The sequence below is a fragment of the Lithobates pipiens genome, unplaced genomic scaffold (genome assembly GCF_037356315.1).
Source record: "Lithobates pipiens isolate NorthernLeopardFrog02 unplaced genomic scaffold, aLitPip1_a1.2 Scaffold_10, whole genome shotgun sequence".
NCBI lineage: Eukaryota > Metazoa > Chordata > Amphibia > Anura > Ranidae > Lithobates > Lithobates pipiens.
Window position 1 is genome coordinate 168547532 of NW_027507686.1, and position 27728 is coordinate 168575259.

General features: G+C 45.3%; 1 protein-coding gene across 2 annotated transcripts in view; it reads right to left on the bottom strand.

Annotated features, from left to right (window-relative positions):
- The window catches only part of LOC143935576 (inositol-trisphosphate 3-kinase B-like), a 153926-nt gene that overhangs the window by 17883 nt on the left and 108315 nt on the right, over positions 1-27728 (bottom strand). For both annotated transcript variants that reach the window (XM_077459553.1, XM_077459561.1), the window contains 2 exons: positions 22402-22486; positions 1809-2022 (listed from right to left, as the gene is read on the bottom strand). In XM_077459553.1, the coding sequence (XP_077315679.1) occupies positions 1809-2022; positions 22402-22486 (299 nt within the window). The remainder of the gene's footprint in view (positions 1-1808; positions 2023-22401; positions 22487-27728) is intronic.

Below are 27728 nucleotides of genomic sequence, written 5' to 3' on the forward strand. Positions count from 1 at the left end.
ACCAATCTAAAGCTCAGTTCACTGCCATTAACTAATGCACTGGCCACCGGAGGGTGATTTCTGAGATACCATTTATAAGTGGCACTTCAGAAATATAGATCTACCCACCCAGTTTTGTTTTTTTTGTCATATGGCATTAGGGAGGTAATGACTTAACATTTTTAGGTTGCGTTTTAAGTGCATCCCTTTGTGTCCTTCTGATCTGGTTCCCTGGACTTCTGGCCAGGGAGCGAGCATTGTACACTTCACGTATCTAATTCTATCCAAATTGCTGCCTTAACAAAGCCTTTGAAGGAGTAGCAGAGGGCATGGCCTTGAATCCAGGCCTCTGGAGCTGTCAGCATATAATGATACAGTCCTGGCTGGATCATGCTTGTAAGTGTAGCTGCAAGGGATGCTACAGGGAAGTGGAGCCACCCTTTACATAGTAATGTGGGAGAGACTATCTGGAAAAGCTGATTGTGAAGAAATGACAGGCTACAGGCAAAAAGCACACAGAAAGCTGAGGTAAGATGCTACATATGTTGTTTCACATAGAGGGTTTAATAACACTTTAAAGTACACTTAACTTTAAGGTACACACAACTTTAAACTTTTATACACACATCACAAGATGCCCCTTTTTAATAGCTTGTAAATACTCTGTTGTGCCCCTTTCTGATTTAGTTTCACCTTGTTATGGAGCTTGACCTTGCTAAACTCCACTAATTGTTATCCACCTTTTCAGTGGTGAGAGTTCCTTTACTGGCCAATGAGTCTCATTAAACAATAGAATGGCAGCTAGCAAGGCTTAGCCACAATGTCATAAGAATAGGGATCTACATTTTAAAGTGGAAAAAGAACACAGAGGCAGTTCTGAGGAAAGGTTACAGCAGGCGTTTTGTGCATTGTACATTTAGATATGAATATAACCACTGTGCTATAGACAAAAATAAGAGAAAAGGGCAGCCAGCACCTAAATATATGATACACTATGTTTAACATCACATAATACCCTAGTGCCCGCGCTTAGTACAAAAAACAAATAATGAAGCAACCCCAAATCTATGTAATATAATCCACAATTTCCAAGCAATGTAAATCAAAATGAAATAATGAATGAACTGTAATCCTCTTGGTAATAAAATCACAACATGTTCACCACCAGCAAACACTGAGGCTTACCAGATGGAATGTGACTCTCATATGAGCAGTCAGAATGTGCTCATGGAAGTATAAATGGGCCGCTATTCATACCTCACAGATGGCACCAACATCAGCTCTCCATCCCTACAGAATCAGCATGCACATTGACATCAGGGCTTCTAGCTTTTTACCAACGCGTTTCGTCAGACAGCCCTGATGACATAATTTATGGGGATTGTTAATTTTGGACACCATTTTACAAGTTACATCTATGTGAGTGTTTTCAACCATTTTTTACACTGTTTGGAGCTCTTTTATGTACATGCCTCTGAGTATCACTACTGTGCAGATGGAGAGCCGATGTTGCCGATCTGTAAAGTATGAATAGCGGCCCATTTATCCTTCCATGAGCACATTCAGACTTTTAATATGCGAGTCACATTCCGTCTGGTAAGCCTCAGTGTTTGCTGATGGTGGCGATTTTATTACAAAGATGATTACAGTGCACTCATTATTTCACTTTGATTCACATTGCTTGGAAAATGTGAATTATATTATATGGATTTTGCTTTGCTTCACTATTTTTTTTTGTATTAAGCACTGTTAGCTATCTTGTGCTTTCTGTTCTTCACTTCAAAACGCTAAAATGGAGCACTAATTCACTTTAAGCTGAAAGCTCTTACCGAAAGCCCATCTTGCAGTCCATGATACTGGGTGCTTCTAAGCCCATAAGAAGGTCTTCCATTTTGATGTAAGTTTGGCCTTCCCTTTCCACTAGTCCATGGTAGGTAGGAACATATGGCCGGAGTATATCTTCCATAAGGGCCTCCAGGCATGCATTTTCTATAGGACTGAACTTCTTCAGAATGTGGCCCCGTTCACTGGCTTTGAAGTTACCTTGAAGGACGATTGCAAAAATTGAGTCAGCTGCTTGGATTTGAATTGTTTTATCTTAGATGTTTGAAAGTCTTTGTACCAAATATAGTGGCAAATTTAAGTCACAAGGCACTTACATTTCTTAGATGTTTGAAAAGTCACTGATCCGAATACTGTGGTAAATTAAAGTCATGCAGCCTCTACATTTCTTAGATGTTTGAAAGTCACTGATCTTTAAACTAGTTAAAGTTTGGTATTAGACTAATTACCCCTGTTCACATAATTTGAAGGAATATTCTATGCGGAGTGAGAGTTTGACCGATTTTACTTTAAACATAAAATATGCAGTGCTGTGATGATTATAAACAAGTTGCATAAACAGAAAAAATATATAACCTATAAAAAAAGTCCTTCTGTGTTTAAAATAAAAAAAAAGTCCAATGTTCCCACTCAGTAAGTGCAAAAGAAGGTATCTGACCACCATAAGGATTGAAGGCTTACCAGAATTTGTGGCTACACAATTAGGTGCAGCAAACACGCTTTGATAATGCCACTCATGTGGAGTATGATGAATCCTCTCCTATTATCCTTATCTCTGGAACTCCAGATAGGCCGGAAAAAGAAAAAAATGAATATGGTGTAATATTGTTACCACTCTGATAAATTACACCCAGGTGAGTAACACTCATGCATAAATTATAAGTGCAACTGCTGATCACCAGCCTCTACTAGCTTTCACCCCAATGCAGTGCGCAGTCACCAAACAAAAGATCATAAGAAGCATCAAAGGTGAAAATGGGGATGTCCACAGGTGTCAGTGCAAGGATTTCCTCTCGTATTATCTCACTTCACAGGGTAGAGCTCCATTCATATGTCCAAAAATACCAAAGGCCATAAACAAAAGATATGCCTCATAGGTGTAGTATTTATTAAAAGGACATACAATGAATAGGTAAAATTGCATAAAAACAATATATCGTGCCGCTAAACTCACATATAACACTGCCACACAGACCTCTGCTGTGGCGCCAGGACGTTCTGGCTCAATCCTATCCTTCGCAATTCGCATGAAAATGCATCCTCAGTGGCCATCCTAACATGTTTAACAGCTGCCATACTTATGTAATCCAAACAGGAAATGTAAAACATCCAACTTCCTGTCTGTTGTCATTTTCTAGAAGACCGGTACGTGTCATTTCCTGTCCAGCATCATTTTGTTATCGAACCAGGAAGTGATGTAAATACAAAGACAAATGATGCTTGGCAAGGGCTAACACAATTTTCTTGGAGACCAAAATATCAGTTCTGATCGCACACTATTTAAACATATAACCAGGAATTAAGTTAAATTAAATAACTCCCTGATGTGTAATTACAGCAGTATAAAAACACATGTAAAAAAACTGACGGAGCCCTTATAGGTTAACAAAGGCATAACGAAATAATCCTCATAATAGAGGATACCCTTAATCATATGATAAACGTGGGGATAGAAGGGATTCTTTTGACATCTCAGTCATTAACAGATATGATTCTCTCAGGGGCGATGAAGAATATGATATAGGTGAGAGATATATGGATCGCCATCCACAACGTAGCCACAATGGAGGGAGGAATTATCAACATCCTCATCCTCCTCCCCCATATAGAAGACAACCACCACCACTACAGAGGAGAGATTCCTTTAAAAGAGTAGGGTGGGAAGAGGGTATTATAGACCAGACAATAGGGAATACAGAGAATATTCCCAACCTTAAACCTCTTACCAATCACAAGAACAAAGAGGAGGGGATCGATTTTTTAGGATGGAGACACAGAGGAACGAGAGGAGGAACAAGAGTCAGAAGCAAAGATCTGACAAATGTTGTCTTTAACCTGACTTCCAAGGAATTAAATAAAGAGGAATTGCTGGTTCTTAATAAATGTTTGAAGTATGCTCCTAAGACCAAAATAAATACATTTCAAAATTTTCAAATCTTTGTAGACATTCAGAAGTTCACTAGGCATTTATATCTGAAGAGATATTTTTTTACAATATCCAGTAACAAGGAGTACTAATTATGTGTCTGAATACCGACATACTACACTTAGGAATGCATCTCTTTTTTTGTTTTTTTTTGTTTTTTAAATAACAAACATGCCATACTTACCTCCACTGTGCAGTTCGTTTTGCACAGTGTGGCCCCAATCATCATCTTCTGGGGTCCCCCAGCGGCTCTCGCGGGTCCTCCTCGCATTGGTAAACCCTCTGGGAGAAGCATACTCCTGGGGGGTTACCTTGCTGGTTCGCTCCCGAGTCCAGCATTTGCGTCTATAGACACAAAATGCCAGACTCAGCTCCGACTCCCGGCATCCACGTCATTGGATTTGATTGACAGCAGCGGGAGCCAATGGCTGCACTGCCATCAATCTATCCATTCAAGAGCCGAGAACCCAAGGCAGAGAAGTACAGCGCGTCTCCGCCAAGGGAACAAAGGGCTCAGGTGAGTAAACCGGGGGGCCGTCAGTGGCAGAAGTTTTTTCACCTTAATGCTTAGGATGCATTAAGGCGAAAAAACACGAGGTTTAACCCACCAAATAACACTGGTCACATTTCTACATTTAAAGAGCTAGTTACCCAAGATTTAGAGACATTGCGCCTCAAAAAAATAAGAGTAAATAGAGCTTCTTATTTAGGAATCGAGGCACTTTAACAAAAAAATCTCATACGTCCAGCTCATAAGGGAGGTTCCATTGTAGTAATGGACAAAAGTAAATATGTAAAGGAGATGTATAATATTCTCAATGATAGAGATACTTACCTTCCCCGTAATAGAGACCCTTCCATAAAATATAAAAACAAATTACAATTGCTGATCGACAGGGGAGGTAGACAGGGTATCCTAAATAAAAAAGAAAAAGGCTATCTGATACCTAAGGCAACTAGAATTCCTGTCGTATTTTTTACCAAAAGGTTGATGAAGATCCTGTGAACCTGCCTGGTCGCCCTATTAGTGGGATAATTTACAGTTACCCTAGTGTTATACACTAACTCCTTTCTCCAAGATTTAGTCATCAACACACCTTCTTATTTAAAAGATATGACGCAGGTATTAAATGAATTGAATAGTATTCCAGTAACTGATAGGCTGTTTCTTGTAACAGCAGATGTCCTCCCTGTATACGAACATATCACACAGGGAAAGAACTGTGACAGTAGAATCCTATTTACAACTAGCGACAGATATCCCTGTTTTACAACAAAGATTTATACTAGATCTGTTAGACTTCACGTTGACTCACAATTTTTGCTGGTTTGACAGACAGTATTATCTTCAATTTAGAGGTGTTGCAATAGGGGCTAAGTAGTTATCAACAACACTACTGACCAAGTGAGACACATGAATAGAGAAGTATTATTGGCACATTAGTAATACTAATGCTAAACACTTAGTTTGTCCTTTTATTACCTGCTTTTCTATTCAATACAAGCAGATTCAAAAGATCATTATTAACAGGTGGGATGTGTTGAAAGCAGATCCCATTCTAGGTACAGTATCTCACAGAAGTGAGTACACCCCTTACATTTTTGTAAATATTTTATTATATCTTTTCATATTACAATACTGAAGAAATGAAAATTTTCTACAATGTAAAGTAGTGAGTGTACAGCTTGTATAACAATGTAAATATGTTATCCCCTCAAAATAACTCAACACACAGCCATTAAAAGTGAGTACACCCCTAAGTGAAAATGTCCAAATTGGGCCCAAAGTGTCAATATTTTGTGTTGTCACCATTATTTTCCAGCACTGCCTTAACCCTCTTGGGCATGGAGTTCAGAGCTTCACAGGTTGACACTGGAGTCCTCTTCCACTCCTCCATGATGACATCACGGAGCTGGTGGATGTTAGAGACCTTCCGTTCGGGATGCCCCACAGATGGTCAATAGGGTTTAGGTCTGGAGACATGCTTGGCCAGTCCATCACCTTTACCATCAGCTTTTTCAGAAAGGCAGTGGTGGTCTTGGAGGTGTGTTTGGGGTCATTATCATGTTGGAATACTGCCCTGCGGCCAAGTCTCTGAAGGGAGGGGATCATGCTCTGCTTCAGTATGTCACAGTACTTATTGCCAATCATGGTTCCCTCAATGAACTGTAGCTCCCCAGTGCCGGCAGCACTCATGCAGCCCCAGACCATGACACTCCTATCACCATGCTTGACTGTAGGCAAGACACGCTTGTCTCTGTATGCTTCACCTGGTTGCTGCCATACACGCTTGACACCATCTGAACCAAATAAGTTTATCTTGGTCTCATCAGACTACAGGACATCGTTCCAGTAATCCATGTCCTTAGTCTGCTTGTCTTCAGCAAACTGCGGGCTTTCTTGTGCATCATCTTTAGAAGAGGCTTCCTGCTGGGACGACAGCCATGCAGACCAATGTGATGCAGTGTGCATATGGTCTGATCACTGACAGGCGACCTCCCACCCCTTCAACCTCTGCAGCAATGCTGACAGCACTCATACATCTTTTTCCCAAAGACAACCTCTGAATATGACGCTGAGCACGTGCACTCAACTTCTTTGGCCGACCATGGCGAGGCCTGTTATCAGTGGAACCTGTCTTGTTAAACTGATGTATGGTCTTGGCCACTGTGCTGCAGCTCAGTCTCAGGGTCGTCTTGGCAATCTTCTTATAGCCTAGGCCATCTTTATGTAGAGCAACAATTATTTTTTTTCAGAGCCTCAGAGAGTTCTTTGCTATGAGATGTTGAACTTCCAATGACCATTATGAGAGTGAGAGCGAAAACACCAATTTTTTTTTAACACCATATTTAACACACCTGCTCCCCATTCACACCTGAGCCCTTGTAACACTAACGAGTCACATGACACCCAGGGGGAAAATGGGTAATTGGGCCCAATTTTGACATTTTCACTTAGGGGTGTACTCACTTTTGTTGCCAGCGGTTTAGACATTAATGGCTGTGTGTTGAGTTATTTTGACAAATTTACACTGTTATACAAGCTGTACACTCACTACTTTACATTGTAGCAAAGTGTAATTTCTTCAGTGTTGTCACATGAAAAGATCTAATTAAAATATTTACAAAAATGTGAGGGGTGTACTCACTTTTGTGAGATACTGTAAATCTTTACCTGAAAAACCTGAGGTGATTTTTAGGAAAGGTAGCAACCTCGGGGATCGTTTCGCTCAAAAATATTGTTGAAGCTCCTAAACAAATTAGTTTTTTCCATACTATGAAAGGTTTCCATCCCTGTAATCATTGTGTTATATGTACAGTAGGGAGGCGACATCACAAAAAAATTGATACTTTTGCATCTTCTGTGACAGAGAAACTATATAAACATGAATTCCTTGTGAAACTACACATGTACTGTCCTACTAGAGTGTACATGCCATAAACAATATGTAGGCAGGACCAAACGTAGATTAAGTGACTGCCTTAGAAAGCATGTATACAATATTAGAACAGGGTACACAAAACACAGTTTATCCATGCATTTCCATAGAAAAAACAACAGAGATCCTAGTGATGTAAAGTTTGTAGGCATCGCTATGTTACAGCCCCATTGGAGGGGATGTAACAAAGTTAGAGAAATATCCAGAATGGAAACATTCTGATTATATGAATTTAAAGCCCATGCACCCCATGGGCATAACATAGAATGTGATGTTAATTGTTTAGTTAGTTAGGGGTATATTGTTTTTCTTCTTGGCCTGTCTGTTGTTGCTCTAAAGAATTAACTTTGCTGAATGGGGGGGTCTGGTTCATTACAATCAGCTGATGCATTAAGGTGTAATAATAAGAAAAGCTACCTTTATTACACCTTTATTACACCAGAGTGCATCAGCTGGTACAAAAATGCAGTAAGCATGTCCATGAAGGATCGTGCAGCAACCCCGGTGTCAGCCATTAGTGATGGACGAACTTCCGACGGGACGTTTCGCGAACGCGAAACGCGAACGGACACAAACGTTCGCGAAAACGACCGTTCGCCGCGGGCTCCATTGACTTCAATGGGAGGCGAATTTCGCAAACCTTTAGGTCGAATTTGCGGCCACGGGGTAATTATTAGGGGGTAGCACGTAGTCCCACCACCTGGACAATAGCATAATACATGTATGAGGTGAATTTGGGATCGATAACTACAAGCATTTTTTTTTTATTTGGGAAATTGTTCTGACAATTCAGGACTATGGAGCTAATGAAGGCAATGGAGGAGAGGGAAGGTCAGGGACCAGGGTAGGCAAACAAGAGGGTGCAGGAGATACAGAGCACTGACAGCAGCACCGTAATACAGAGCACTGACATCAGCACCGTGACATACAGCGCTGACAGCAGCTCCGTGACATACAGCGCTGACAGCAGCTCCGTGACATACAGCGCTGACAGCAGCTCCGTGACATACAGCGCTGACAGCAGCTCCGTGACATACAGCGCTGACAGCAGCTCCGTGACATACAGCGCTGACAGCAGCACCGTGACATACAGCGCTGACAGCAGCTCCGTGACATACAGCGCTGACAGCAGCTCCGTGACATACAGCGCTGACAGCAGCTCCGTGACATACAGCACTGACAGCAGCTCCGTGACATACAGCGCTGACAGCAGCTCCGTGACATACAGCGCTGACAGCAGCACCGTGACATACAGCGCTGACAGCAGCTCCGTGACATACAGCGCTGACAGCAGCTCCGTGACATACAGCGCTGACAGCAGCTCCGTGACATACAGCGCTGACAGCAGCTCCGTGACATACAGCGCTGACAGCAGCTCCGTGACATACAGCGCTGACAGCAGCTCCGTGACATACAGCGCTGACAGCAGCTCCGTGACATACAGCGCTGACAGCAGCTCCGTGACATACAGCGCTGACAGCAGCTCCGTGACATACAGCGCTGACAGCAGCTCCGTGACATACAGCGCTGACAGCAGCACCGTAAGCAGCCCCAGGAGGAAGTCAGCACAGCACAGGGATGGTGTGATCCCCTCATAATAAGAACCCCCAGGAGGAAGTCAGCACAGCACAGGGATGGTGGGAGCCCCTCATAATAAGAACACCCAGGAGGAAGTCAGCACAGCACAGGGATGGTGGGAACCCCTCATAATAAGCAGCCCCAGTAGAAATATGACACCGCTCAACCTCTTCAAAGAGGAGGGTAGGGGCATATAGTACGGTGTGCTTTTTTGGGTCAGGGAAGTGAGCCAAATGAATTAAGAAGGTCTGTGTGCTTGATTCCAAAAATTGTTTATAGACATATACATGGTCTACTGATCACATGTGTTGAATTCCTCCGAGATCCATGCCTCATTCATTTTTAGAAATGTGAGGTAGTTAACACTGTGGTGAGCTAGGCGAGTACGCTTATCGGTCACAATCCCCCCTGCTGCGCTGAACGTCCTTTCGGACAGGACACTGGATGAGGGGCAAGCCAACAGTTCGATTGCAAATTGGGCAAGCTCTGGCCAGAGGTCAAGCCTGCCCACCCAGTAGTCTAGGGGTTCATCACTCCTCAGAGCGTCCACATCGGCCGTTAACCCAATGTAGTCGGACACCTGACGGTCTAGGCGTTCCCTGATGCTGGATCCGGATGACACCTGTCGATGGGTCGGCTGAAAGAATGACCTCATATCCGAAGTCACCAACACATCTTCAAACCGGCCTCTTCTTGCAGGCGCTGTTGGATTGGTACCCGCAAATCCTTCTCTGGGAGTGGGAATTGCTCCTCTGCCAGCGCACGCAAAAGCAGAATGCAGCATTTCTCGAAGCAAGGCCTGGAAGTGCTGCATTCTGACAGCCCTCTGCGACGGCGGTAACATTTCCGCCATTTTGTGTTTGTACCGGGGGTCTAAGTACGTTGCCACCCAGTACTGGTCCTTGACCCTCATGCTTTTTATACGGGGGTCCCTATTAAAACACTGGAGCATGAAGGCCCCCATTTGCACTAAAGTGGAAGCGGTGTGGTGGCCTGGCTCCTGCTCATCATCCAGGATAATGTCGTCCTCTTCATTCTCCTCTCCCCATCCTCGCACAACAGGGATCCCAGAAAGGTTTAAAGCATGCTCTTCTTGCTCCTGCTCATCCGCCCCGGCACCATCCTCCTCTGACTCCTCATCAGACTCCTGTTGTTGACTTGTCTCAGATAGAGTAGCCCCCCCTGGGAATTCATCCAGCATTGCGACTTCCTCATCTTCCCGCTCCTGCTCCTCCACAGCCTGATCAATGACACGACGCAATGCACGCTCCAGAAAGAAGGCATAAGGTACCATGTCACTGATGGCGCCATGGCTGCGACTGACCAGTTTGGTGATCTCCTCAAATGGCCGCAGAAGTCTGCATGTGTCGCGCATGAGCAGCCACTGGCGCGGTGAAAAAAAACCCAGCTCCCCAGAACCGTTTCTTTCGCAGAGTTCATACAGGTAGACGTTAACTGCACGTTTCTGCTGGAGCAGCCTATCAAGCATATAGAAGGTTGAGTTCCATCGCGTCGGGCAATCGCAAATAAGACGTCTGACCGGCAGATGGTGTCGCCGCTGAATGTCAGCAAGGCGAGCCATGGCCGTGTAAGATCTTCTGAAATGGGCCGAGATTTTCCTTGCCTGCCGCAAGATGTCCTGGACCCCAGGGTATTTGACAAGGAATCGCTGCACGACCAAGTTTAAGACGTGTGCCATGCACGGCACGTGCGTGATTTTGCCCTGTTTCAATGCGCTAAGCAGATTGGCACCGTTGTCACACACCACTTTACCAACTGTCAAATTGAGCGGTGTTAGCCACTCATCTGCCTGTGAACGCAAAGCTGAAAGGAGTGCCGGGCCAGTGTGGCTCTTTGCTTCCAGGCACAACAGACGCAGCACGGCATGGCAACGTCTCACCTGGCATGTGGAATAGGTTCTGGGGAGCTTGGGCGGTGCAGTGGAAGAGACGCTAGCAGCGGAAAAGGAGGAGGCAGCTGAGGAGGAGAGGGAGGAGGATGGAGTAGGAGGAGGAGAAGAAGAGTCAGGCCTGCATGCAATCCGTGGCGGTAAAACCAAATCTACACGGGTGCCACGGGTTACATGCTTGACGGCCGTCAGAAGGTTCACCCAGTGGGCAGTAAAACTGATATACCTTCCCTGCCCGTGTTTGCTAGACCACGTGTCTGTGGTCAGATGTATCTTGGCACCGACACTGTGTGCCAGAGATACATTCACTTGCCGCTGAACATGGCCATATAGCTCTGGGATGCCCTTCTCTGAGAAATACTTCCTTCCTGGGACCTTCCATTGTGGTGTTCCAATGGCCACAAATTTGCGAAAGGCCTCCGAGTCCACCAGTTTATATGGCAGTAGTTGGCGGGCTATGAGTTCTGACAAGCCAGCCGCCAACCGTTGGGCAAGAGGGTTATCCGGCGTCATCATTTTTTTACGCTCAAACATTAGGCCCACGGAAGCCTGCCTTTTTGCAGAAAAATGTGAGCTTGGCGTGATGGAAGGTGGAGTGGAGGACAATTGTGAGGAGAGAGGAGAAGGAGAAGTAGAAGACGAGGCTGGACGGTGAGAGCCTGCAGTGTGGCTTTGTGTGTTCCGTTGCTCCCACTGGGCTCGGTGATGGCTGCTCATGTGCCTTCTTAAGGCGGTCGTCCCTAGGTGAGTATTGGGCTTACCGCGACTAACGCGTTGACTGCAAAGATTGCAGATGGCAACGCTATTGTCAGCAGCGGACACGTTAAAAAAAGCCCACACTGCGGAGCCATGTGCCGGTGTCCTGGGAGCGCCAGATGTGACCGTACATGGTCGATGACTCGCTCCTGATACATTTGCAGTCTGCTTTGTCCCTGCTGTGCAATGTAAGTCATTGCTGCTTCTCCTCCCTATCTGCTGGTCCATATCTCCCTCTGAACTCCCCTCCTCTTCCTCTCTTGTGGGCACCCACGTGACATCACTAGACACGTCATCATCAACGTCACCTTCCCCACCGCTATAAGTAGAGTAGGCAGCAACACCGGGGACCAACCTCCTCCTTGGGCTGATCTGGGTACTGGCGTCAGACTGCTGAGTAGCGCTTGTTGCTACCTCCTCTTCCTGATCCAATACCAAGAGTGGCTGCGCATCAGAAATGTCCTCTTGATATGGATCGGAAAATAATTCCAGTGACTCAAGCGGAAGGTATGTGGTGGTGGTGGTGGTGGTCGTGTTGTTGGTGGTAGTGTCTTTGGGGGTGCACATAGCAGAGAGTGAAGAAGAGGGTGCAGATCGAGAGGATGAGGAGGGTGCAGAAGAGTAAGGCTGAGCGAGCCACTCAACCAAGTCTGGTGCATCCTTTAAAGTAATTGAACGCACCTTCTGCAACTTCCCACTTTGGCTCAAGCCTGTTGCTCCTGCCCTACCCCTACCACCCCTGCGGAAGGGCCTGCCTCTTCCTCTGCATGTCATTTTTTAAATGACCCTGTGACAAAACTCTTAGTCCCTATACCGCTGAAGGACTGCTGCAGTATAGGTGAGCGGTCAGCAGTGGTGCACGTCAACCCTATCTATTGTGGACCTATAGCGGTCCTTACAGAACAGCAGACTGTACCGCACTCAAGCCTATGTACCGTAGCACCCTATACCAAGTTACCAGTCCTTATAAGAACTTTTGTGGACCAAGCAGGTTGTGTATTAGTGTTTAGCAGACTGTACGTCAGTCCCTATACCGCTGAAGGACTGCTGCAGTATAGGGCAGCGGTCAGCAGTGGTGCACGTCAACCCTATCTATTGTGGACCGATAGCGGTCCTTACAGAACAGCAGACTGTACCGCACTCAAGCCTATGTACCGTAGCACCCTATACCAAGTTACCAGTCCTTATAAGAACTTTTGTGGACCAAGCAGGTTGTGTGTTAGTGTTTAGCAGACTGTGCGTCAGTCCCTATACCGCTGAAGGACTGCTGCAGTATAGGGCAGCGGTCAGCAGTAGTGCACGGCAACCCTATGTATTGTGGACCGATAGCGGTCCTTACAGAACAGCAGACTGTAACGCACTCAGGCCTATGTACCGTAGCACCCTATACCAAGTTACCAGTCCTTATAAGAACTTTTGTGGACCAAGCAGGTTGTGTGTTAGTGATTAGCAGACTGTACGTCAGTCCCTATACCAATGAAGGACTGCTGCAGTATAGGGCAGCGGTCAGCAGTAGTGCACGGCAACCCTATGTATTGTGGACCGATAGCGGTCCTTACAGAACAGCAGACTGTAACGCACTCAGGCCTATGTACCGTAGCACCCTATACCAAGTTACCAGTCCTTATAAAAACTTTTGTGGACCAAGCAGGTTGTGTGTTAGTGTTTAGCAGACTGTGCGTCAGTCCCTATACCGCTGAAGGACTGCTGCAGTATAGGGCAGCGGTCAGCAGTGGTGCACGTCAACCCTATCTATTGTGGACCGATAGCGGTCCTTACAGAACAGCAGACTGTACCGCACTCAAGCCTATGTACCGTAGCACCCTATACCAAGTTACCAGTCCTTATAAGAACTTTTGTGGAACAAGCAGGTTGTGTGTTAGTGATTAGCAGACTGTACGTCAGTCCCTATACCAATGAAGGACTGCTGCAGTATAGGGCAGCGGTCAGCAGTAGTGCACGGCAACCCTATGTATTGTGGACCGATAGCGGTCCTTACAGAACAGCAGACTGTACTGCACTCAGGCCTATGTACCGTAGCACCCTATACCAAGTTACCAGTCCTTATAAAAACTTTTGTGGACCAAGCAGGTTGTGTGTTAGTGTTTAGCAGACTGTGCGTCAGTCCCTATACCGCTGAAGGACTGCTGCAGTATAGGGCAGCGGTCAGCAGTAGTGCACGGCAACCCTATGTATTGTGGACCGATAGCGGTCCTTACAGAACAGCAGACTGTACTGCACTCAGGCCTATGTACCGTAGCACCCTATACCAAGTTACCAGTCCTTATAAGAACTTTTGTGGAACAAGCAGGTTGTGTGTTAGTGATTAGCAGACTGTACGTCAGTCCCTATACCAATGAAGGACTGCTGCAGTATAGGGCAGCGGTCAGCAGTAGTGCACGGCAACCCTATGTATTGTGGACCGATAGCGGTCCTTACAGAACAGCAGACTGTACTGCACTCAGGCCTATGTACCGTAGCACCCTATACCAAGTTACCAGTCCTTATAAAAACTTTTGTGGACCAAGCAGGTTGTGTGTTAGTGTTTAGCAGACTGTGCGTCAGTCCCTATACCGCTGAAGGACTGCTGCAGTATAGGGCAGCGGTCAGCAGTAGTGCACGGCAACCCTATGTATTGTGGACCGATAGCGGTCCTTACAGAACAGCAGACTGTAACGCACTCAGGCCTATGTACCGTAGCACCCTATACCAAGTTACCAGTCCTTATAAGAACTTTTGTGGACCAAGCAGGTTGTGTGTTAGTGATTAGCAGACTGTACGTCAGTCCCTATACCAATGAAGGACTGCTGCAGTATAGGGCAGCGGTCAGCAGTAGTGCACGGCAACCCTATGTATTGTGGACCGATAGCGGTCCTTACAGAACAGCAGACTGTAACGCACTCAGGCCTATGTACCGTAGCACCCTATACCAAGTTACCAGTCCTTATAAAAACTTTTGTGGACCAAGCAGGTTGTGTGTTAGTGTTTAGCAGACTGTGCGTCAGTCCCTATACCGCTGAAGGACTGCTGCAGTATAGGGCAGCGGTCAGCAGTGGTGCACGTCAACCCTATCTATTGTGGACCGATAGCGGTCCTTACAGAACAGCAGACTGTACCGCACTCAAGCCTATGTACCGTAGCACCCTATACCAAGTTACCAGTCCTTATAAGAACTTTTGTGGAACAAGCAGGTTGTGTGTTAGTGATTAGCAGACTGTACGTCAGTCCCTATACCAATGAAGGACTGCTGCAGTATAGGGCAGCGGTCAGCAGTAGTGCACGGCAACCCTATGTATTGTGGACCGATAGCGGTCCTTACAGAACAGCAGACTGTACTGCACTCAGGCCTATGTACCGTAGCACCCTATACCAAGTTACCAGTCCTTATAAAAACTTTTGTGGACCAAGCAGGTTGTGTGTTAGTGTTTAGCAGACTGTGCGTCAGTCCCTATACCGCTGAAGGACTGCTGCAGTATAGGGCAGCGGTCAGCAGTAGTGCACGGCAACCCTATGTATTGTGGACCGATAGCGGTCCTTACAGAACAGCAGACTGTACTGCACTCAGGCCTATGTACCGTAGCACCCTATACCAAGTTACCAGTCCTTATAAGAACTTTTGTGGACCAAGCAGGTTGTGTGTTAGTGATTAGCAGACTGTACGTCAGTCCCTATACCAATGAAGGACTGCTGCAGTATAGGGCAGCGGTCAGCAGTAGTGCACGGCAACCCTATGTATTGTGGACCGATAGCGGTCCTTACAGAACAGCAGACTGTAACGCACTCAGGCCTATGTACCGTAGCACCCTATACCAAGTTACCAGTCCTTATAAAAACTTTTGTGGACCAAGCAGGTTGTGTGTTAGTGTTTAGCAGACTGTGCGTCAGTCCCTATACCGCTGAAGGACTGCTGCAGTATAGGGCAGCGGTCAGCAGTAGTGCACGGCAACCCTATGTATTGTGGACCGATAGCGGTCCTTACAGAACAGCAGACTGTAACGCACTCAGGCCTATGTACCGTAGCACCCTATACCAAGTTACCAGTCCTTATAAGAACTTTTGTGGACCAAGCAGGTTGTGTGTTAGTGATTAGCAGACTGTACGTCAGTCCCTATACCAATGAAGGACTGCTGCAGTATAGGGCAGCGGTCAGCAGTAGTGCACGGCAACCCTATGTATTGTGGACCGATAGCGGTCCTTACAGAACAGCAGACTGTAACGCACTCAGGCCTATGTACCGTAGCACCCTATACCAAGTTACCAGTCCTTATAAGAACTTTTGTGGAACAAGCAGGTTGTGTGTTAGTGATTAGCAGACTGTACGTCAGTCCCTATACCAATGAAGGACTGCTGCAGTATAGGGCAGCGGTCAGCAGTAGTGCACGGCAACCCTATGTATTGTGGACCGATAGCGGTCCTTACAGAACAGCAGACTGTAACGCACTCAGGCCTATGTACCGTAGCACCCTATACCAAGTTACCAGTCCTTATAAGAACTTTTGTGGACCAAGCAGGTTGTGTGTTAGTGATTAGCAGACTGTACGTCAGTCCCTATACCAATGAAGGACTGCTGCAGTATAGGGCAGCGGTCAGCAGTAGTGCACGGCAACCCTATGTATTGTGGACCGATAGCGGTCCTTACAGAACAGCAGACTGTACTGCACTCAGGCCTATGTACCGTAGCACCCTATACCAAGTTACCAGTCCTTATAAAAACTTTTGTGGACCAAGCAGGTTGTGTGTTAGTGTTTAGCAGACTGTGCGTCAGTCCCTATACCGCTGAAGGACTGCTGCAGTATAGGGCAGCGGTCAGCAGTAGTGCACGGCAACCCTATGTATTGTGGACCGATAGCGGTCCTTACAGAACAGCAGACTGTAACGCACTCAGGCCTATGTACCGTAGCACCCTATACCAAGTTACCAGTCCTTATAAGAACTTTTGTGGACCAAGCAGGTTGTGTGTTAGTGATTAGCAGACTGTACGTCAGTCCCTATACCAATGAAGGACTGCTGCAGTATAGGGCAGCGGTCAGCAGTAGTGCACGGCAACCCTATGTATTGTGGACCGATAGCGGTCCTTACAGAACAGCAGACTGTACCGCACCCAAGCCTATGTACCGTAGCACCCTAGACAGACCAAGTTACCAGTCCTGATAAAGAGCTTTGTGGAACAAGTGAGTTGTGAATGATTAGCAGACTGCAGCAGAAGGGCAGCAGTCAAGTATAATATTCTTTCTATATTTGGAAGAAAGAATATTATACGTGTACAAGCCTATTACCGTACCACTGATACCAGTCCTGAAAAGAACCTTTGTGGAACTAATAGTAACAGCAAGTCTTTAAAATTATCCTCACTGCCTGACACACTGCTTCCTGCCTGTCCCTATACAAATTGGCAAAAAAGAGTAGGCTGGAACGATTAGCTGGAACAGCTCTTTTGTGGACCTGATAGTAACAGCTAATGATGATGATGATGATGATGATGAAGAAAGACTAATCTGGCTGAGCTGTCCCTAAAATAGCAGCATACAGCGCTCTGTCCCTTTATCTAAACTGACAAAAGAAACTCAGGCTGCTGACCTAACACCTATACCAGTCCTGAAAAGAACTTTTGTGTACCAAATAGCTAGCGTTTTCTCTGTCCCTACTCCACACAGGATCCTTTCCCTACAGTGACAGAAGAAAGAATGTAAAATGGCCACCGGATCGGGTGTATTTATAGGTTAGGGGGAATGTCCAAGTGTCCATGAGCTGTCATGTCTCAATTGGTTGTCCTGTAACACATGATAAACGTGTCACGAAAGGTTAAAGTTCTTGTATACATTAAACACGTAAGTCCGCCGGGGCGAACGACGGAAAAAGGCGTTCGAACCCGCGGACGGCGAAAGTCGGAAATTCGCCGCGAAACGACCGCCGGGCGAACCGTTCGGCCATCACTATCAGCCATCCTGTAGCAAAGTTTGCATAGCAAAGGGGGTGAAGGAAATGCCTGAGTACCTTATAAAGGGCTTTAGATGGAATTGGCAGAATAGTGTGACATGTGGTGTGATGTAACACCTCAGTCATCCATATGATACTAAGCTCTGCATAGTTGAATTTTAGTACCAAGTTTGGAAAAGTTTACATTACACAAGTGAATACATTTCAGACCCAATTCCTAGTTTTCCGATGGTTTTAGCATATAAACAAATACTATATAGGATACACATAATAAGTGTAAAGCAAAGTCAGTCCCCACAGTGTGGGGTCTGGGTATCGCTCCCAAGGTTTTGCTGAGGATGTAGCAGTCTGGACGCACTGCTTCTACTGTTGTGTTAGAAGACTGTGAGGAATTAAATGAAAAATCTGAAGTAAAACAATAAACTAGTTAAGCTAGTGATTTCTCCAGAAGATTGAAGTGGACCATTACCTTATGGCACAAGCAAAAAACTGAGGATTCATGGAGTAGGGTGGGTTATAGGGGGACCTCAGAGGGAGTGACCTTAAAGGCTTTGCCGGTGTTTAATCACCTAAACGTAAAAGCCTATTAGCCAAGGTCTATGAATATCAAAGTATCATAGGTTTTATAATATCTATGAATATCAAGCCTGTGTCCTGTATGATTAAACATTTTTATGTTTTTTGGTTCGTATATTCTTTAGGGTCAAAGCAACATGGGTGAATAGAAAACTGAAAAGCTTTGTGTAATTCTGATTAGAATTCAGCTCTGAATATTGTTAATAGAGGGGGGTAAATTCAATTTATTTTTACTTTAGGAAGAAGGAAAGGCTACCTACTATCCAAGCTTTAAATGGTCCCTGTATACCGCCTTTAGTAACGCTGCCATTTGATTAAATGACAGTGCAAATACCTTTTTTTTTAAATCTTTTTTCTAGCGATTACATAGCCACACAGCTCCTGGTCTTGGGCTTGTGGCAGAAGACTCCAACAATGCCCAGAGCATTGGCACCAGTGGGGTAACACCACTGGGAATGTAGCATTGTTTTTGGCTCACACTAAGCAGATCGGGACTCAGGGCTGTTCATGATCGCTAGCAAAAATTAAAAAAAAAATTATTTACACTACTAATTAATCAATCTGCATGTAGCATTACTAAAGGCAGTGGGCAAGTAACATTTAAAGCTTGGTTAGTAGATCCTTTTTTTTAAAGTAAACCCATAGAGCAAATAAAGAAGACATAAAGAAGGCAGCTGAATGTACTGTATATCAAAATAAAAAGCTTAATAAAAAAAAGTTTAGTTCCACTTCCTCCTACCTCCCTATTGGTTCTTTGAAGATACAGGCAGCCTCACTGACTAAAGAGGACGATCAAAGTGCCTGTATCAAGCTCAATTTCTGCAGGAAACGTCCAGATGTGCTTATATGTTTGTCTAGATCTCTGGATCCACTGATTGTTCCCACAATGGAAAGATGTATGTAGGAGTCCCATTGTATTTGGGGATGTTGTTCCCTGATGAATCTGGGGGAGCTGCCTAAGCTTATAGTTAGTAAGGAACTGGGAAAGTGGGACCTTTAGATGGTCAACAGTATGGTCTATTTCTGATGAGGTTTGGCATCTTATCTATGGTTTTTAAAGTATATCTAAAGTCCAAAAAAAAAAAAGTTTAATTTTGGATAGAGCAGGATTTTTTTCTGTCTGTGACCTATTGGTGAGATTTCCTTTAAAGTGGATGTAAACCCGAAATTATTTTTGTTTGTTTGAGGTCATTATGTAGAGTATACGATTTCCTATCATTTGAGCCCAGTTTTGCCACAAAGAGTTAATCCAGCTCTGAGCAATCCTCTTTTATTGTTTAGTGAGATAAATCTTGAGAAACAGAGAAAAACGTTGTCAAATCCTCCCCCTTGCTGTGATTGACAGGTGATTTACATATCTCGTGCACTAGCCTAAGAGACATGCATTATTTTTTAATCCCCCCCACTCCTTTCTTCTGCTGCTCTGCAAGGATTGGCTGTTCCACACCTCAGCAACTGGGCATGCTGAAGTCATGTGGGGACTTTTCTGGGTTTTGACTGGGTGTTAGTGATCATAGCAGAAGTTCAGTGTAAGAAATACACAGGATCCCTCCCTTCCCTGCATGCCCTACTCACTCAATTTAGTTCCCTATGGGGCTATAAGGTCAACACGGCAAAGACGGAGGCCCTCCCCCTCCATGTTCCCCTGGAGGAACTTCTGCGTCTACAAAATACATTCCCCTACCGATGGTGCACATCGTCCCTCAAATATCTTGGGGTTCAGCTAACGACTTCCTACTCCGCCCTTTACCCGACCAATTACATCCCTCTGTTTAAGTCTATCAACTGTATGTTATCTCGATGGACCTCCCTTCCCCTGTCCTGGATAGGCCGAATTAATGTGCTGAAAATGTCCGTCATGCCAAAACTGTTATATTATTTTGAAACCTTGCCTGTCCCCATCCCGATGTCACAGATTAAGTTGCTTAAGCACTGGTTCTTGAAATTTATTTGTAATGGCAGGGCCCATAGAGTGGCCGGTTCGGTGGTTTTTGCCCCCAAAGATCAGGGGGGCATGGGTGCACCGGACGTCTACAAATACTATCTGGCATCTCATTTGCGCCCAATAGTGTCTTGGTCTTGCCTGAGACCTCCGAATCGCTGGACGGAGATTGAGATGGGTTCCCTTTATCTGACCCATCCTTGCTCCTTGGCGTGGTCGCCGGGGACAATGAGGGACCCCGGGCTTTTGGATCTCTGCCTGGGTCCCATGTTGTTCACGCTTAGACTGTGGCGTTCCTGCTCTTCCAAATTTGCATTGTCATCACCCTGTCCCCCCCTCTCTAATGTGCTGTTTAATTCTTTAGTTCCTGACAGTCTATCGCATGTTCATATGTTTCCCTGGGCTAAAGAGGGATTGTTCCAACTCCGCCACTTCGTTCACCCTGTCACACGTAAACTTAAGCCCTTTTCGACCCTCCAAACTGACAGTCAACTCCCAAACCACATGCGGTATTCATACCTCCAGATAACTCACTACTTTTCAACTCTTTCCCCCTCTCTCTCCCTCTCCACACCGACACCTTTTGAGCTGCTCTGCTCCCAGGGCCCCTACCAAGCAAAGCTTATCTCTAGTATTTACCATATACTCCAGCAGAGGTCCTCTCTCACTGCCCTATCCCACTCCTACATGGACAAATGGACGCAGCTCCTTAATCAACAAATCACTCTCCCGCAATGGTCCAGAATTTGGTCCTCCACCTCTAAAATTTCCAGATGTGTGGCACAGAGAGAGACAGCATATAAAGTGCTACTGTTCTGGTATAGGACCCCCGAGGTTATTTATCGGTATGACGCCTCTCTTTCTCCCATGTGCTGGAGGTGTGGGAGGACCAAGGGAACACATTATCATATCTTTTGGCAATGCGCTCTAATTACTCCTTTCTGGTCCATGGTATCTCACATGCTCCAGCAAATTTTTGACACCCCCATTCCATTGGATCCTGTCCACCTTCTCCTAGGCCTTCCCTTCCCGGAGTTGGGGAAGGCAGCTAATAAATTAGCTTCCTATGTGCTGCTTGCTGCTAAAAGAGCTATCCCCTCTAATTGGTTGTCTACTCAGCCCCCAACCCAGGCTCAGCTGATACAAACCATCGGGGACATACGCAGGATGGAACATTTGACGGCTATGGTGGAGGATGGGATTGACCGGTTTGGCGTGATTTGGGCCCCCTGGGATGCCTCGATTTTTGGGCTCCCACAGGTGCCCTTGGTACCCCTAACCACCCGGTCGATGTCGATCCCCTAATGTTCCTTGACCTTCTCGCTCCCCAATGTTTTGTATCTTGTCGGTACTTTAAGTCTGTTTCTGCTGGCCCAACGGCCATTTGAAGTTCACCTTACCTCCTGAGGAAATTTATAGTGGTATGTAGCCCTCTTTTGTCAGATATTAGTCACGTTATTGAAGCACCTGCTCAAGACCCCAACCCCTGCATTACGACATATATGTTGTCTCTCCGCCTTTTTATTTTAATAATGTTTTACGTAATACTTTTCTGTTGTTTATTTCCTTTCTGCATTTTATTTTGCTTTGTTTTCTTTTAGTTATCTATTTTTATCCTTCAATTGCTACTGTATGTCTGTAGTCACCATGAGGTTATATCAGTCTCTCCAATAAGGTATGCTCCAGATTTTCTTTGAATATTGTCAGTTCTGTATCTTTTCATTTTCTGTAAAAAATTCTCTCAATAAAAATTACAATTTATATAAAAAGAAATACACAGGAGAAAATGCATGTTGATAAGGGGAGTGTAGAGGTGGGTGGGAAGTCTACTGACATTACAACTCCACTCATTCAGCCCTGGAAAACAGACCCACCCACAAAATCTGCAGTTTTTCGGGTCTCATAGCAGACGAAGGGTAGACATTTGACAGATAAGTATACATGCAGCAGGCATCTATATCCTTCTAGATAACCAATATTGCAGTAGTTTAGAAAGGATGAGAGTGGGTTTACATCCACTTTAACTTCCTATCCTAGAAAGGAAGCCTCACTAGAGCCAAGGTCACCAAAACAGGTGCCCCATTGAAAAACGCCCTGTTCTGTGGACAACTGTTTCCAGCACTTTCTGCCCCAGTGAAAATGGCAACTGGGAAAAATAACAGAAAAACAGACAGCAACAAAAAGCTGACAGATTTATCTTGCAATCCTTCCACACACCATAAATAATAATAGTTCTGGCCTTGGATGCATTTTAACACTGCCACATACACTGGGGCTCAATCTTGTTTAATTTTACCTTCATGGCCAGCCAGTTGAACCCAGGAATTCTGCCGTCTGAGTGACCAGTGCACCATTGTAAAGAATGTCTTCCATGATTTTGTCTAGAAAAAAAAGTTATACAAAAACCAAAGTTAACAAGATTAAAATAAATTGCCTCAGATATCAAACAAAAGGGCAATAAATAAGATCTTAAAAGCGACATTACAGCAAAAAATTATTTGCCTATTAACACCATAAAATAAATATGAAGTGATGCGTTGTATATTACAATAACATTTATATGGAAAAACTGCACAGACCAAGCATTTCTTTACCAGAAGTAAAGAAATGCATGAGCTGAGGTTTCCAATAAATTCTGTGGTTTACTGGTCAGCCTACACCCCCATACTTAACTATGTTCATTACCTAAAGTAAATACACCAAATGTATAAGTAGAGCTAGATAAAATAAGGTCTTTTTTTTGCAGGACTACCAAACTTAATGTCCATGGTATATGTTTGATGTTCAGTGACCCCAGAGTGCATTGGGGTAAAACAGCTGACCCAACAGAATAAGAGTACTCAGTAAATGTGATCTGTATATCTAACATGGATGTCCCCTGGATTCAGTGTGCTTGCTTCAAGTTCATTCAACTATGAGAAGGGTGCTGGGTATACCCCCAAAAAAATAAAAATATTGTATATGTAAGGGGTCTCCAAACTTTCTAAACAAAGGGCCAATTTACTGTCCTCCAGACTTTAAGGGGACTGGACTGTGGCCATTTGGAGTAGAAATTATGCTGGCATCAGTGGGAGTAAACAATGTATCTTTGGTATTAGGGGGAGGAATAGTGCCCTGTCTCTGGTGTCAGTGGTAGAAATGGTGCCCCATCGTTGGTGTCAGTGGGAAGAATAGTGCCCCATCGTTGGTATCAATGGGAGGAATCATGCCCCGTCATTGGCGTTAATGGGGGGAATACTGCCCCATTGTTGGTATCAGTGGGATAATTAGTGCCCCATTGTTGGTGTCAGTTTGGGGAATAGTGCCCCATCATTCGCGTCAATTGAAGAAATATTGCCCATTTTGAATGTCAGTAGCAGGAATATTGCCCCATTGCTGGTGTCAGTTGGAGGATGTGTCTTGTATCAGTGGAAGGAAAAAAAGTGTCCCAAGTGCCGAATAAGGGCAAGTAAAGGGCCGCACCTGGCCCCCAGGCTGCTGTTTGGAGACCCCTGGTATATGCCATGGAACTTACTGGACTACGCTAATATGGGCTTAAAGCAAACCTGAGATTTGTCCATGAAAGCACATTTTGATTTGCCAGAAATGCACTCAGTTCCTAAGTCATGTTGTGGGATGACAACGCAGCATTTTTTAGGACTGAGTGGTGTTAGCCCTGCCCAGTATCTAATGTACTCAACCACTCCTAATTTCAGATCTCTACAACATAAAGGCTAATTAACTGTGGTCCAAAATAAAAACTTGTAATAACACAGGACATATGGAGAAGACACAGGGCAGCTTTGAATTTCTGACATGATCAAACGGGTTTTGTTTGTACTTCTCAAAGCGATAACAAAATGCTTCCAATGGTATTTTAAACAGACCAAAAGGGAGCAAACAAGAAGTTATTTATTAGAGTTTACACTTCGAGCAGAGCTGCGTTGTGTTGTCAGGGGATTTAGCAATTGTATTCTTCCGGCGGCGGGGGGGGGGGGGGGAAGGACTGATCGCAAGTAAATCCGGCAGGCTGGTTGTACCCAAGTTGATCAATCAATTTGGGGCACATTCAGCCTGCCCATTAACAGTTCGAATCGTGTATGGCTGGACTTTGTCAATATATACTGCTGATTGGAGGAGGATTAAAATTAACCTTTTGCTTTGGCCTATATGGGCAAAGCACAAGTTCATGTTAACCGCTTGCCAACCGCCTGACGCCGATATACGTCAGCAGAAGGGCTCGTACAGGCAGAAACACGTAACTGTACGTTGCCCTTTAAGAGGCGGCCAGTGAGCCCGCGGCAAGCTCCGTGAGTCGGGGATACCCGCGATCACCTCACGGGAAGGAAGAACGGGGAGATGCTAATGTAAACAAGCATTTCTCCGTTCTGCCTAGTGACAGTGTCACTGATCTCTACTCCCTGTGATCGGAGCAGACATCAGTGATGTGTCACACACAGCCACGCCCCCTCACAGTTAGAAACATGCCTTTAGGACACCCTTAACCCCTACACTGCCACCTAGTGGTTAACCCCTTCACTGCCAGTGTCATTTACACAGGAATCAGTGCATTTGTATAGCACTGATTGCTGTATAATTGACAATGGTCCCATAAATGTCCAATGTGTCCACCATAATGTCGCAGTCACGATAAAAATCACTGATCGTCGTCATTTAAAAAAAAAAATTTATTAATAGAAATGCCATAAAACTATCCCCTATTTTGTAAAGGCTATAACTTTTGAGCAAAAAATATGTAGAAGACTACCTAAACTGAGGAAAAAAATGTTTTTTTTATATATTTTTGGGGGATATTTATTATAGCAAAGAGTAAAAAATAATGTATTTTTTTTTTCAAAATTTCGCTCTTTTTTTGTTTATAGCGCAAAAAATAAAAACTACAGGGGTGATCAAATACCACCAAAAGCTTTATTTGTGGGGAAAAAAATATGTCACTTTTGTTTGGGAGCCACATCGCACAATTGCCAGTTAAAGCGATGCAGTGCCGTATCGCAAAAAGGGCTCTGGTCAGGAAGGGGGTAAATTCTTCCGGGGCTGAAGTGGTTAAAGAAATCCAGTGGGCAAAAATCCTGACCAGAGCATAACTATGGATGAAGATTCGGGATGTTCAGATTTTTTTGCTGCGCGCTTGGTCCATGTCTGGGATTCAGCCTACATATTTCACTGATGGCAGCTGCTATACACATAAATGTTAATGGTGGCCTTAATGAATACTTCTTTAAAGTAATAACCTACAACAACCAATCAAATTCCATCCTATACCTGTTTGACATCAGCAGAGTGAGTTCATCTCGGTTGCTATGACATACTGCACTCAAGAACAGGATCCCCCCTGCTATCAAATAGATTTACTGATCAATTATCTACACGAGTGACAAACCTTCAGTGTGTTTGACTCAATAGAAAACCCTTGTCATGTATTATACTGTACTGCTGGAAAACAATCGCTTTCAGTTTTATGATCAGCCCCCTTTTAATATCCCCATTTGTCTAGCCTGTGTAACCTTCTGACTAACTAAAAATACACAGAAAGTTTGGTCAATGAGACCCCAAAAGTGAAAGGAAGTAGGTTGAAGGGTTGTTAAAGTCTGACAACATGAAGGAATATCTTTAAATTTATTCAGAAAGGGGTTCTAAAGTCAGGTTTTTTCATCTTAATGCATTCTATACATTAAAGCGGGAGTCCACTGGGACTCCGCGTTTTTTTTTTTTTTTTTTTAAAAGCCAGCAGCTACAAATACTGCAGCTGCTGACTTTTAAATAGTGACACTTACCTGTCCAGCGCGCCCGCGATGTCGGCACCCGAAGCCGATCGCTCGCTCGGCTGCCGGGTCCCGCCGCCATCTTGGGTATGGGAATCAGGAAATGGAGCCTTTCGGCTTCATTTCCCGGTTCCCTACTGCGCATGCGCGAGCCGCGCGGCGCAATCCGGACGGTCCCCGCTGCCTCTGGGAGCTGTGTGTTTCCCAGCAGGCAGTGGGGCACTTGCTCAAGGGGGCGGGCGCTTGCGGAACGGGGGCGTAACATACGCCCCGTTCCGCAGAGAGCTAGCCCGGAAGTGGGTGCAGTTACCTGGATTATCCAGGTAACTGCACCCCCCTCCCCCCTGAAAGGTGCCGATTGTGGCGCCGGAGGGGGGGGGGATTCCGATGAGCGGAGGTCCATTTTAGGGTGGACCTCCGCTTTAAGATAAAAAAAATTCTGTGTGCAGCAGCAGCAGTCCAGAGCTGTCTGGGACTCTCCCTCCTCATTGGTAGAGACAGCTGCGTCTGCCATTGGCTCCCACTGTGGTCAAAGTCAATGAGCCAATGAGGCTCTGAATAAATGGACACACAGAGCAGCGGTTCCGGTGCCCCCATAGCAAGCTGCTTGTTGTGGGGACACTCAGCAGGAGGGACCCAAGAAGAGGAGGATCTGGGCTGCTCTTTGCAAAACCACTGCATAGAGCAGGTGGGTATGACCGGTCTGTTTTTTTTTTTTAAACGAAAACGTATCCTTTAGTATCACTTCAAGAAAGAAATTGAGATATACAAAACAGTTAATACTGCACACCATCTTTTCATTGCAAACAACTTTATCCTGGAGCAGAATTTGTACAGGATCACCGATACCTGACAAGAGGATCCACAGGCTTAACATGGCTCTGCCTTAACCAAACAGCTTTATTTACTACACCTCACAAACCAGGAACTTGGCCATTTTTTAAAATAACAGCTTAGATATGATCTTTTAATAAGGCTTTCCATACAAGTGCTCCTTAAAGGCTAAGCTCACTTTTATAGCATGTACCAGTATTTGGGCTATTCCATGTAACATGTTCCAGCACCTTTCTCAACCCCTGAGATCCCCCCCTTCTCCATGACAGCAGGCAATGTTCTTCTCCCCCGCAGCCGCTGTCACATCTAAAATCAGCATGGCTCTATGACTGAATAAACTATAAGGCCCCATTCACACCTGAACGTAGCGTTTTCAGGCAGAAAATTGCGCGATTTTACAGCGTTTTTTGCCGCATATTTACCGTGATTTTGCGGCATTTTTTTACCGCATTTTGCCACGATTTTGTGCAGGGCAAAGGGTCACCAATGTAAAAAGAAGAAAAACGCTCAAATCTGCCCGATTTGAGTGACAAACAAGGGTCCAGAACTTGTTTGAGCTTTAGGCGACATGGAGTGGAGATGTGAACCATCTCCATTGAGAATAATAGATTTTTGCCCCTCCAGCGTTTTGTAGCTTCAGGCTTCAAGCCAGGGGCGTAACTATAGGGGGTGCAGCAGTCGCGACCGCAACTGGGCCCTGTGATGCAGGGGGCCCATGCAGCCCCCTCTACATATGGCCAGCAGCAGCATAGATGATGAAAGGTCTTTCTGGGAGATATGCTGATTGCCCGTCCAGCACACTGGATGGAGCCCAGGCCAACATGGATGAGTGCGCAGCCTACAGCTTGGTCATGGTGAGTGAGAGGACCCCACACACCATTACATACCCCCTCCATCTCCCCCTGGGGACAGGGACCCCTTCTCACATGGGGACAGGGACCCCTTCTCACGTGGGGACAGGGACCCGCACCTCCCCTGGGGACAAGGACCCCTTCTCACCTGGGTGCAGTAACTTCATCTGCCCTGG